The 12,451-nt window shown below is 40.3% G+C and overlaps 1 protein-coding gene across 2 annotated transcripts in view; it reads left to right on the top strand.

The window, feature by feature from the left end:
• The window catches only part of DDX31 (DEAD-box helicase 31), a 96,738-nt gene that overhangs the window by 4,049 nt on the left and 80,238 nt on the right, over nucleotides 1-12,451 (top strand). For both annotated transcript variants that reach the window (XM_060200449.1, XM_016190303.2), the window contains exons 2-6: nucleotides 3,966-4,222; nucleotides 4,332-4,407; nucleotides 5,575-5,618; nucleotides 6,975-7,045; nucleotides 8,983-9,047. In XM_060200449.1, coding sequence (XP_060056432.1) covers nucleotides 3,966-4,222; nucleotides 4,332-4,407; nucleotides 5,575-5,618; nucleotides 6,975-7,045; nucleotides 8,983-9,047 — 513 coding nt within the window. The remainder of the gene's footprint in view (nucleotides 1-3,965; nucleotides 4,223-4,331; nucleotides 4,408-5,574; nucleotides 5,619-6,974; nucleotides 7,046-8,982; nucleotides 9,048-12,451) is intronic.

Below are 12,451 nucleotides of genomic sequence, written 5' to 3'. Positions count from 1 at the left end.
TGCTTTTACATTTTACCTGTTTCACTAGTGTGTTATTTCCTTAAAAATTTAGTTGTTCTCTCTGCTTTATATCTTTAGAACCAAATGACTTCATAGCTGCTAAGGGGTCAGTTTTTAAAAAATGCTTTAAATCTTTTTTTTTTTTGCCTCCAGTGTTATCACTAGGGCTCAGTGCCAGCACTGTGTCCACTGCTCTTGCAGCCATTTTTTCGATTTTCTTTTTGGATAGGACAGAGAAATTGGTGGGGGGGGGCTTAGAGAGGGGGGGCTTAAAGAAAAAGACACCTGCAGACCTGCTTCACCACTTGTGAAGCCGCCCCTTCTGCTGGTGGGGAACCAGTGACATGAGCTGGGATCCTTGCACAGGTCCTTGCGATTTGTACTATGTGCACTAAACTCGGTGCACCAACACCCTGCCCCCTAAAAAATGAATATGTTGTATATGCAAGGAGGGAGAGTTCAGATGTAGAATAGTGTCTAGGTTGTGGAAAGGGACAGTTGCATTGTGTGATATTTATCTTACAAATGTTTATTAAGTACTAACTTTGTGCTAGATAAAGGTCAATATGGGGTTCATTGCAATGAAGGACAGATGTCCATTTTTAAAAATTTATTTATTCCCTTTTGTTGCCCTTGTTTTATTTTTGTAGTTATTATTGTTGTCATTGTTCGATAGGATAGAGAGAAATGGAGAGAGGAGGGGAAGACAGAGAGGGGGAGAGAAAGACAGACACCTGCAGACCTGCTTCACCGCTTGTGAAATGACTCCCTGTAGGTGGGGGGGGGCTCGAACCAGGATCTTTACACCTGTCCTTGCGCTTTGTGCTACCTGTGCTTAACTGGCTGCACTACCGCCCAACTTCCCCCCCACCCCCCCTTTTTTTTTTCTTTTAACCAGAGCACTGCTCAGCTCTGGTTTATGGTGGTGTAGGAACTTGAACCTGGGAATTGGGAGCCTCGGGAATGAGTTGTTTTGCATAACCATTATGCTTTCTCCCCTGCCCTAGATGTCCTTTTTCTTTATGGAGTTTCCAGTAGAATAAGAAAGACATGCCACACAGTGAATTTCATGCTGTACTTGTGATTCTTTTTTTTTTTTGCAAAGTGATTTTTAATATTTATTTATTTCCTTTTTGTTACCCTTGTTGTTTTATTGTTGTTATTGATGTCGTTAAGATAGGACAGAGAGAAATGGAGAGAGGGGGAGCGAAAGATAGACACCTGCAGATCTGCTGCACAGCCTGTGAATCAACTCCCCTGTAGGTGGGTGTTGGGCATTATGCCAGCTCCCCTGCATTACTTGATGCTGTGGTCTATTTACATAATCATTGTTTTGCCTGAGACCGCCCTGCCTGCAGGGTATTGGTTAATCCTACTAGTTAGAACCTTCACTGCAGCTGCTATGGAAGCTTTCTACCTTTGAGCTCTTTTCTTTTCTCCACCCCCTCTCCTAGCCATTTCCTTTTCCCACTTGCCTTTTTCGGTTAAAGATATATATAAATGCGTAGTCTCTGATCAATTCTTCTTCTTCTAGCGTTTGCCCTTCTTCCGTAGCAAGTTAACAGCGTCAGGTTGAGCCTGATGTATAAAGGCATTGCATTGCGTTCCCACTCCCCCACGAGTTCCTGGTGTCTCTCCCGCGTTGCTAAGTAAGCAGCAGCCCAGGTTGGCTCTGGTCGAGTTCTCCCCAACCCAGAGAGCACGTGCCTGGAAAGAAACACCCTCACGCTAGCCTGGCAGGTGGGGAGCGGAGGACTCTAACCAGGATCCTTACGCTGGTCGCTGGTCGCTTAGCCCACTGTGCTACTACACGACTCCCTGTACTTGTGATTGTAAGTGTAACAAAGGAGAGTAAAGTCGCCAGAAGAGTCAAGAGCAAGGAGCCCTACTTGATTAGGTAGAAATAGGAGATGAGGAAAGACTCTTCTGAGCCTAGAGCTGAGGATGTATATATGTGTTTGAGTTAGTCAGGTAAAGCAGGGCTGGGAGGGGAGGGAGTACCATGCACAGATACAGTAAGGAGGGAAGGCACATGGTACATTCATTCTAAGAATTGGAGGAGGAATTAAGGATGGAGGGCACATTTAAGACTGAGATGAGTAGAGTCCAGATTCTGGAGGATTTGTGAGTCATATTGGAGACTTTAGTTTTAGTCTAGAAACCATGGATAACCTGTCTAGTGTTGTCATTAAATCCAAGTGCTTATACTTTTTAAATTCTGTATTCTTCAGGGATTGATGGTTGGCACCGAAGCGCCTCTTCCCCATCCATGGGGCTCCCGGTGATCTCTACCTAAGTCTCCTTCTTGGTGCTATCCATGGTGCTCCCATGTGGTGACTGAGGGGGTGAACCCATGACTTCACACTTGGAATATTCATATCCCCTGAGCTACCTCCCGAGCCCGTACATACTTGCTTTCAGAGAGAAGTGACGTGGTAATAAGGGTGACAAGAATGGCATGGGATCTAAAATTTGTATTATATCTGGACTATTTGGTCCAAAGGAGGAAGAAAGGAGTTCTTTAGTGTTAGTTCTATTAATGTTATGTACATGAAGAAATAACTTAGACACTGGTTCAGAAAGCCACACCTCACGTATTTAAGGTAGCAGACTGTGCCTGAATCTCACAAAAACTACTTCCTTACCCCTAGATTTTGCATAGAATATACCAAGTTGTTTTGAAGGGGAGAAGAGGAGATTGTACAGGTAGAAGCTGTAAGCCAACCTGTTGGGGGATATGGTGGGAGTAACCTTTGAGCCTCTTTGTACTCGAAAGTTTGTCAATCTGGTAAAATCTGCACATTTCACTCTCTCTTGCAAATGATACACCAGGCCTGAGTTTAGATTTCATCCATTGATTTAATGTGAAAATTAATAAATTTGCAACATTGTAAAAATATTTTAATATCAAGTACTTGATTTTTCATTCATTGAGTTATTTAGCTTTAAAAGTTCTGATTGAGAGCAAAGAACTGTTGTTTTTGGTAGCTGAGTCTGAAGCTGTCAGTCACCTGTAATGTAAGTTGATGGATAAATGGAAGTTACCATTTCAAGCCAAGAGGAAAATATATTCCAAGAGAAACCAAAATGCCAGAATAACAACCACTGGCTACTCATAGGTTGTTTCTATTCATGTGTATCTTGGAAGAGAAGGCCAGAGAAAATAGAGGAATTGAATGTTTCCTTTTCCTATGGGAAACTTGGGCATCATACCTTTAATCACCTTTATGTTACATAAGTAAACAACAAGCAAGAAAATATCTAGTGTTGTAGCCCATAGTTTGTGATCAGATGGGGAATTGAAAGGCAAGGAGAGTTGGAAATAGTTGTAATACAAGTGATGGATGGAGCAGAAATCTCATTTGGAATGAAATCGGCAAGTAGGACTTGTCTCTGAGCCATCTGAATCTGGGGGAGCAGCTTGAGGGGAGAGTGACAGAGATCCAAGCGCTCTAGGGTAGAGCAGTAATGGTTTCCGCTTCTTGGGCATAAACTGGGATGCAGCAGCCCACTGTCTCCTGTGCTTAGTCACCAATGGGCTTTGTTGGTAGAAAGATTCATATCATCCTCTTCCCTCTTGAGTAAATGGACTCCTGGGGCTATGGATTAAGTTTCATGCACATTTGACAAGATAGTGTCTCTCTTTCCTAATAAACAGACTCCATTGTCAATGTTTAGGCCAAAAAATGTCTCTTCCTCCTTCATCTTCACCCTCCTCTTATTTGAGTCTAAATGGATTGGGAGGTCTGGTGAATAATGAGCTGAAATTCCCCCCCCCCCTTGGAAATAAAAAAAGTGTGTCAAAAATCTGCTTGAAGACCCTAAACTGTTGCTTGACATTTGGGGGTGCCTAATGATCTCTGCAGGGAGATGCAATTCTGTGGGCAGCCAGGCAGAATACTGAGAATACTGCCTTCATGGACTGATGCATCTTTTGTTGCTCTTTCCTTCTGCGAATACTGCAGCCAGCAAAGGCCACCAAAAGAAAATACCACACATCCAGTGAGGCTCCCCCTGTGAAGCGGAGGTCTGAGGCATCATTTCACCCAATCAAGAAAACCGCTGTCAAAGAAACGCAAAGGACTTTTAAGGGGAAAACACAGCAGACATTTTCTCCAAAGAAGTCTTCAGTTAGTACAGTTTGTAGTAACCAAGAGAAGAGACCATGCATTAAGACATCATCTTTGTTTAAAAACAACCCAGAAATTCCAGAACTTCACAGGTATGCTCAGGTGCATGTATCCTTCATAAAGACTAGGAATGTAATATCTGCTGCACTTTTTGATGATTGGAACTGACTCCTGGGTATTTATTTGTTCTGCATCTTGCAGACCTGTTGTAAAACAGGCACAAGAAAAGGTGTTTACTTCAGATGCTTTTCATGAACTGGACCTCCACCCACATTTAGTAAGTATCTTGCTGTTTTCTGTAGTCCATCTTTGGGGTTTGTGTATTCATTCAGAATGTCTGTGAATTGACAGCTTATGAAAAAAAATCAAAGAATAGTCATTTCTGCATGGGCTCAGATTGGCAAAATAATCTTCCAGGACAATTCAGATGTGCTTATGTTACGATTCACTGTGCCCTGACCCCACCTCCACCCCAACCTCTGTTTTAAAGTGTAAATCTTTCCTTGCCTCACATGTTTTCTAGGATTAGGAATTAGTGGACTTTGAGACAACCTTCTGACTATTGGGTGGATTTGTCATTGAGACTGTTTTAGATAACAAATGTCACAGTGAATGGAAGCTAGGGAGCTGGGCTAACATCTTGCTACTAAGGGAAGAATGTAGTTCCAAAGAACTGAAGTGTGGCTGGGGAGATGGCTCAGCTGATAGAGCACTGGATTTGTATGCCTGAAGTGCCCAGTTCAATCCCAGTACTGCATGTGCCATTGTAATGCTGTGGCTTCTCCCTCTGTTTCATGTGAGGCTCTGTCTATCATATGTAATAAGTAAAATAGATCTTAAGAAAACAGAAAGAAATGGGAAAAAAAAGAGCCTTTTAAATATGCATTTCCCATAGGAAGTTAATACATGTTTATTTGTTTGACTATGAATGAGTGTCCCAGACTTATATATTAGTAAGGAGAGAAAAAAAATACACTGATTTTTTTTTTTTTTTTGGGGGGGGGGAGGTTCCCTTCGTTCATGGGGTCATACTTGTTTATTCCTTTAAGGTGGGTAGTATAAACTTGTCTTCTCACCTCCAGGTTTGAGCATGATTACTTATTTTGGTACCCTGGTCATTTGGAATGGTCTATCTGTCTTATGCATTGCTGGGGGCTCAGCAGCGTCTGTACAGCTACTCACTTGATACCAGTTACATCCTGGCCCCCAGATGTAACAATCAGTACTTTCACCAGCCATGGCCATGTGTCCTAAGGAAAAGGGAGAATGACAACCCCTATACCCCCTGCCTCAGTGAGATTGTTACTTTGGAGGATCTTGACTTGATCATGTTAATCAGTTTCATTTCAGTATTTTCTCTTTTCTTACGTACTTGTGTTATAAGTATTTGTATTAAAATGATTAATAGTTAAAGATCAAAAGGTTTTTTTATCTTTTCTTTTAGATTTCTACAGTAAATACAGTCTTAAAAATGTTTAGCATGACCAGGTAAGAAATAGTTCCAGGCTTGTCTTGATTTTTCTTAGATGTTCAGTAGTTATAACCAGATGAAATCTGAATTGTCTGTGGAGAGCAGAGAAAATTGGTATCTTGACATTAGAGAACAGCATGAAGCTATTAAACACCGAGGATTTGACATATCGTTTAGCTGCCCAGTTTTCTCTCCTATTATGAGGAGAGGCTGGGTTTCCATTCAGTTCTGTTTTCAGTGCTAAGTGAGCTGTGGTCCAGAAGGCAGTCTACAAAAGATACCATTACTGTCTTGACTACCCTGAAAAGAATTTGTCCCAAATACACAATTTGTCGTCATTTCTTAGTAGTAGGAATTTAAGTCATCCAAAAAATACAGGAATAAATACTTGACTGGATATAATTAGATACTGGGGAAAAAAATGTGTGTGTGTGTGTGTAAATAGTGATGACTCCTGACAACCAGAAGTAGAACAGTGAAAAGTATGGAGGTGTATTTCCTCTTTTTGAGTATGTATGCGTCTATATTTTACCAATCATCATTTTATTAACAATACTGAATAAAATAAGGAACCCTGTATCAATTTTTGTTGTTTTTAAGTTCACTTGTAGACACATATCTTAGTGTGTCCTTTATAGTAGTTTTTTGTTTTTTTTTAAAGAGAATGAACAACAGTTTCTGACTGTCTGGACAGCCCACAGACCTTTCACTCTTCTGCACATAAGATCTTTCCACTATGTTTTCTGGGTTCCATAGTCCCTGTAACGTAAAACAAGCAAGTGTGTCACTCTCTTCTATGGTAGCCATGCTATCCTGCTTTTTTTCGGTTTAATTCATTTCACAGGGTGGTCAGTCTTTGTCTTGCCATTTTCCAGAAATTTAGCTTAAGGTCTTACTCTTCTTTTTTTTTTTTTAATTTATTTTATTTTATTTATTCCCTTTTGTTGCCCTTGTTGTTTTGTTGTTGTAGTTATTATTGATGTCGTTGTTGTTGGATAGGACAGAGAGAAATGGAGAGAGGAGGGGAAGACAGAGAGGGGGAGAGAAAGACACCTGCAGACCTGCTTCACCGCCTGTGAAGGGACCTGCCTGCAGGTGGGGAGCCGGGGGCTCGAACCGGGATCCTGACGCCGGTCCTTGAGCTTAGCGCCACCTGCGCTTAACCTGCTGCGCTACAGCCCGACTCCCAAGGTCTTACTCTTCTAATTATCAAAAGTTTCTCTGCAACTTCACTTGAAAGTTAGGTACCTTTTTGGGTAGTATTTGATAAACAGATTAAAGTATGGTACAAATTGTATTTTGTGTGTCCTGGATAAATAAGCAAAGTAAATAATAATATAGATAAACATGTGCTATTTCTTTGGTTTTCCAAGTGTTCAGAAGCAAAGTATTCCTGTGTTACTTCAAGGCAGAGATGCTCTTGTGAGGTCCCAGACGGGCTCAGGTGAGTTCTCGTTTAATTTCTGTTTTGTTTGAGTTTTTTTTTATCCCCCTCCCCCCATGGCATTCTAGCTCATGGCCAGGTAGTAGGTTAGAGAATTAAGATTTCTGTATCTGCTTTGTGGTGACTGCTTTGCTTTATGTAGTGTAGTGGTGGTGGTGGGGAGGTCGTGCTTGCTTTTGATGAGAGTGAGTCTTTGTCAGAGCATTGCCATATCCCACCAGCTCTGACCAGAACTGCCCATTCTCATTTTAGGAGGAAATATACTTTAAGAGGAAATATTTCCTCCTGATATTATTATTGTTAATGTTATTATTTTAAGGTCCATTTATTCATGAGAAAGAAAAAACTAGAGCATCACCCTGGCACATACAGTGCTGGAGATCTAACTCAAGACCCCATGCCATTTAAGTCCAGTGCTTTATTCACTGTGCTACCTGTTGTGCTGTTGTTTCCTTCTCATATTAAAACACAGTTCTGTCACGAGGGAAGTGGCTCATTAGTAGAATGTAGGACTTGCATGTGCAAAGCCTGGGTTTTGATCCCTGGTCCCACATAGGCTGGAGTAGTACTCTACCCCTGTCTACCTCATGAAATAAACAAATCTTCAAAACAATTTGCTTCAAAGCAAAAGCAGCATACTTCTGACTTGAACACACTAATAAAACGTCAGTCATTTTGCTTGAGTACAGAGCACTGTGTTTTGTTGTTGCTTTTTTTGTTTTAGATAGAAAGACCATAGCACCAAAGCTTCCTTCAGCGTGCTAGAACCCTCACTCAAACTTGGGCCACATACATTGCAGAGCAACACACTATCCACCTGAGCTATTTAGCCAGCTCACAGCGCACACTTTTTAAAAATTAATTAATTAGTTAATTAGTTTTTTTGCCTCTAGGGTTATTGCCGGGGCTTGGTGCCTGCACTACGAATCCACTGCTCCTAGAGGCCATCTTTTTTCCATTGTTGTTGTTGGATAGGACAGAAAGAAATTGAGAGGAGGAGAAAAAGATAGACACCTGCAGACCTGCTTTACCGCCCATGAAGCGACCCCCTTGCAGGTGGGGAGCTGGGGGCTCAAACTGGGATCCTTGTGCAGGTGCTTGCGCTATGAGCCCTTAACCCAGCATGCTACATTGTTCCAGAACACTCTGGACTTGGTCTTCTGCCATTAATGGTAGGCCACCTATTTTTTATTTGCTTCCAGCTCAACCACCATTTACATGTATGAAAGAAAACCCAAAGATTCTTGCTGTGTCTTGGTTTCTCCTTGGTCTTTAGAAGCTATTCTTAGGGCTTAGACTGCCTTCTAACCACGTCAGCACTACAGAAAACATTTACTCGAGATGGTGTGTGTGTGTGTTTCTTTTTTATTTTTATATATATATATTTTTTGCATTATCTTTATTACTGGATAGAGACAGTCAGAAATCGAGGGAGAAGGGGGGTGATAGAGAGGGAGAGCGACAGAGAGAAACTGCAGCCCTGCTTCACCACTCGCAAAGCTTTCCCCTTGTAGGTGGGGACCAGGGGCTCGAACCTGGATCCTTGAACACTATAACTTGTGCATTCAGCCAGGTGCGCCACCACCCAGCCCCACTTGAGGAGTTTTGTAATTTCTACAGAAAGTGATCAAGTGAGCTCTTACATAGTTGGGGAAATGCATCATTGTCTCCTTTGTTAGATGCAAACATATATTTTTTAGAAGCACTTAATTTGTGAAGCAAAACTAGTAGCTCTGGCAGCAGGTGAATTGGGAATTGACTTCTCCTTGTTGTGCTTGTGTATATCTCCTTACTCCAGAATTTAGTATCACTCACAGAGGGCAGATCCCCTTTGCTGTATTATTTTTGCTTTTCTTACAATTACAAGATCTGTGATTTTCATTACTTTCCTACTGTTGTTTTCTTGGGTTTTTTGTTTGTTTGTTTTTGTTTTTAAGGTAAAACTCTTGCCTATTGCATCCCTGTGGTACAGTCCCTTCAAGCAATGAAAGCAAAAATACAGGTGAGTATGAGATGTTTTCCTGTTGTTGCTTATAGTGCATGTGCAACTATCAAACTAAGCCAAGTAGTAATATTAGGAAAGAACTGGTTTTTAGTTAGCACCGTTTTCTTGCCTTTTTTTAAGTGTATTTGTCACATAAACATCTAAAGACTTGTGTCCAAAGTGGAACAGACTAAATACATGGTTGTATCTTCTTGAATCTTTCACCACCCTTGCCCTACTGAGTTATAGCCATTTCTGTCTTTCCATTTTTACCAATAGAAGTGAAACTTTGGGGAAGTTAAATAATTTACTAAGGTTATGTGACAAATCATCGTGGAAGTGGATTCTTACCCCAGTGCTTTTTGGCTTCAGAGGTCAACCTTTTCTGATAATGAAGACTTCACATATTTAAAACATTTTATTCTAAATAGTAGATGTGAAAATGAGTATCCAGTTAGTGAGTTTGACATTTGGGCTGTCTTGTATTTAGCGTTATCTAGAATTTATCTTTAGTTAATGAAACATACTTACAACCTAAGCCAAGGCAGTCAAAATTGGGTTCCTTGGATTCCTTAGGAGACCAGATAAAAGCTGTGTTCCATAGGCATTATATTAAAACCCAGCCCATAGCTCCACAAATACACTTCTGGTTATTTTCACTTGGGAGGAAATGATGAGATCAGATATAGGAAGTGAAATTGGTACCTAAGACAAATGAGGAGAGATAATTTTATTTTTCTCTTGGTTTGGAAATACAGTTAGAAGTGTACTAACCCGAGGTTGGGTGGTAGCGCAGCAGGTTAAGCACTCATGGTGCAAAGCATAAGGACCTGCATAAGGTTTGAACCCCTGGCTCCCCACCTGCGGGGGCATTGCTTCACAAGATGTGAAGCAGGTCTGCAGGTGTCTATCTTTCTCTCCCCCTCCCTGTCTCCCCTACTCTCCTGATTTCTCTTTGTCCTCTCCAACAATAACAACAGCAGTGGCAACAACAATAACGGTAACAACAAGGGCAACAAAATGGAAAAAATGGCCTCCAAGAGCAGTGGATTCGTAGTGCAGGCACCAAAACCCAGCAATAACCCTGGAGGCAAAAAAAAAAAAATGTACTAACCCTACCTGATATTTTAGTGATAAAATATAATAGTAGTAACCTTGGACCAAACCCCTTAACTGAAACAAAGGCCCTTGAGTTTTAACTGATAAAAATACATCATTGAGTAAACAAATGGGACAAAGAGAAGGCCCATTCTTATAGTAGAATTTCAAGTGAACATTATATATGGCAAATGTTACAGTACTATAATTCAGGCTAGGACCATCATAGATGCTATGTGAGTGGATGAAAGTGTGATGCTAATGGCGTATTTGTAAAGACTCAAAGTATCTTCCCACAAAATGCAACCACAAAGGGAAAGCTTATGTAACCTTATGGTGGGAAGTCTGGTCTTCACTACCATAACCAGTGATCATAGTTGACATCCTCAGTATGACTTAATGTCAAACTTGTGATTCCAGGTAGGTGCACAGAAGATACGGCATTACTTTGGTTCTCTTGCCAAAATACATAAAGTTATGTATTTTTTTATTAAACTTTTGTTGTTAAAGTTAGTAAATTCAAGTAATTTAATCATAAAGAAACATCAGACAAGTCCAAATTGAGGGACAGTTTATCAAGGAACTGGCCAGTAGGCTTTAAGTTAATGAAATCATAATAGACAAAGAGATACTAGAGAACTACCCCAGCTTAAACTTGATGAATGAGACATGGCAACTTAATGCAGCCTGTGGTTTTGAATTTGATTCTTGTCTGGGAAAGAATCTAAATAGATCATCTAATAAAATTTGAACAAGGTCTGTCAATTAATACTGTTGCATCAATGTTAGTTTCCAGGTTTCGATCATTGTCTTTTTGATTTTGAGAATTGATACCATATGAGAAGATTGAGGAATGGCTATAAAGAAGTTCCTTGTACTATTTGTACAATTTTTTTATTAGTCTGAAGTTATTTAAACCTTGAAGCATTGAAAAAGAAACCCTACAGAATCATCTAAATAATAGAACCATTTATAGCCATTAGAAGCAATATTTTTCTCAAGTATCAGTTGTGAACTTGATAAGTGTTCCTGCTATGAAATGTCTGTCTTCAGTTTCATAAAAACAATTTGTATATTCATGCACATAGAAAAATGAGAGAAACAGTTATCACACCACGGGTAGTACTGACAGGGGCTAGGTGGTGGCGCCCCTTTTGAATGTGCAAGTTACAGTGTGCAAGGATTCAGGTTCAAGCCTTTGGTCCCCACTTGCAGGGGACACACAAGTGCTATAGGTATCTCTCTGTCTCTCTCCTTTTGTATCTTCCCCCATCTCTCTTAATTTCTTCTATTCTATTAAATAAAGGATTTAAACAAAAGTGATTGGGGGGGAAAAACTGCTAATAATACTGGTTTCCTCTAAGGTGAGTAAGTGAGGAATCTCATTTCATACAACTGACTGATTTTTTTTCTCCTTTCCTTTGTGCACTTTGTCATAAGTCAACTAGCTTAGCATTATATTTGGTAGATAGAGGAAAAGGAATGTAAATGATCACAATAATGAAACAAAATCTCATTTATATGCTCCAGGAGAACCATTTACTAGTCGAGGAGTTTTATTTCATAAGAAGTTTGAGTTTGGTGCTGTTTGTTCTGTTATGGGTGATAACTGTTCCAGCTGAATAGTCTTGTTTCACAGATCCATGACTATGAATAGTTTCCTCTTCTCTAATTGGAATTCTTGTTTGCTTTGTTTGATATTCAAACGGTTGTTTGTTGTACGTGATGCATTGTACTTTGCTCTGGCTCAGGTAATATGTTTTTTGGATAATTTATCAGTGCCTTTTTGAACAGATTTGAGGTCTGCTCAGTCCTGGGTCTAGATATGATTTTAGGTTAATTAATCCACTTCACTTGTGGCATGGAGGCATTGTTAGTGCTGGTCTCTTGGGGGATGACAAGGCTTAGGTGAGCTAAAGCATGCGGAGGATGGAAAGCTGCTGTCTTGGACCTGGAAATAGCATCTACCCTGTCATTTGTGCCAACAGAGCAATCCTGAAGGACAATAGTTTGATTTGCTTGTACTCAGAACCATTGTGGTATAATTTTTATTTGCTCTAGTACTTTTCATTACTAATAACAGCTTGATCTCTCAAAGAAGAAAATACTCTTTAGAGCAGTTTTTCCAAGCCCAGATTTTATTCACTTATTTCCAGTAATATTCAGCGGGAACCCTTGGAGTTCATTGTATTAATAAAATGATTTGACCTGTAAAGAACATATCTGTAGGGAGCAGCGAATTCAAGGCACCCAACAGGGTCTTAAATTACTTTGGTAATGGAATGAGAATGGACTGCTTTGCGGTGTTTTCATTCTTTCAGTTA

The sequence above is a fragment of the Erinaceus europaeus genome, chromosome 10, assembly GCF_950295315.1.
Source record: "Erinaceus europaeus chromosome 10, mEriEur2.1, whole genome shotgun sequence".
Classification (NCBI taxonomy): Eukaryota; Metazoa; Chordata; class Mammalia; order Eulipotyphla; family Erinaceidae; genus Erinaceus; species Erinaceus europaeus.
This window is presented reverse-complemented; position numbering and strand designations above follow the sequence as displayed.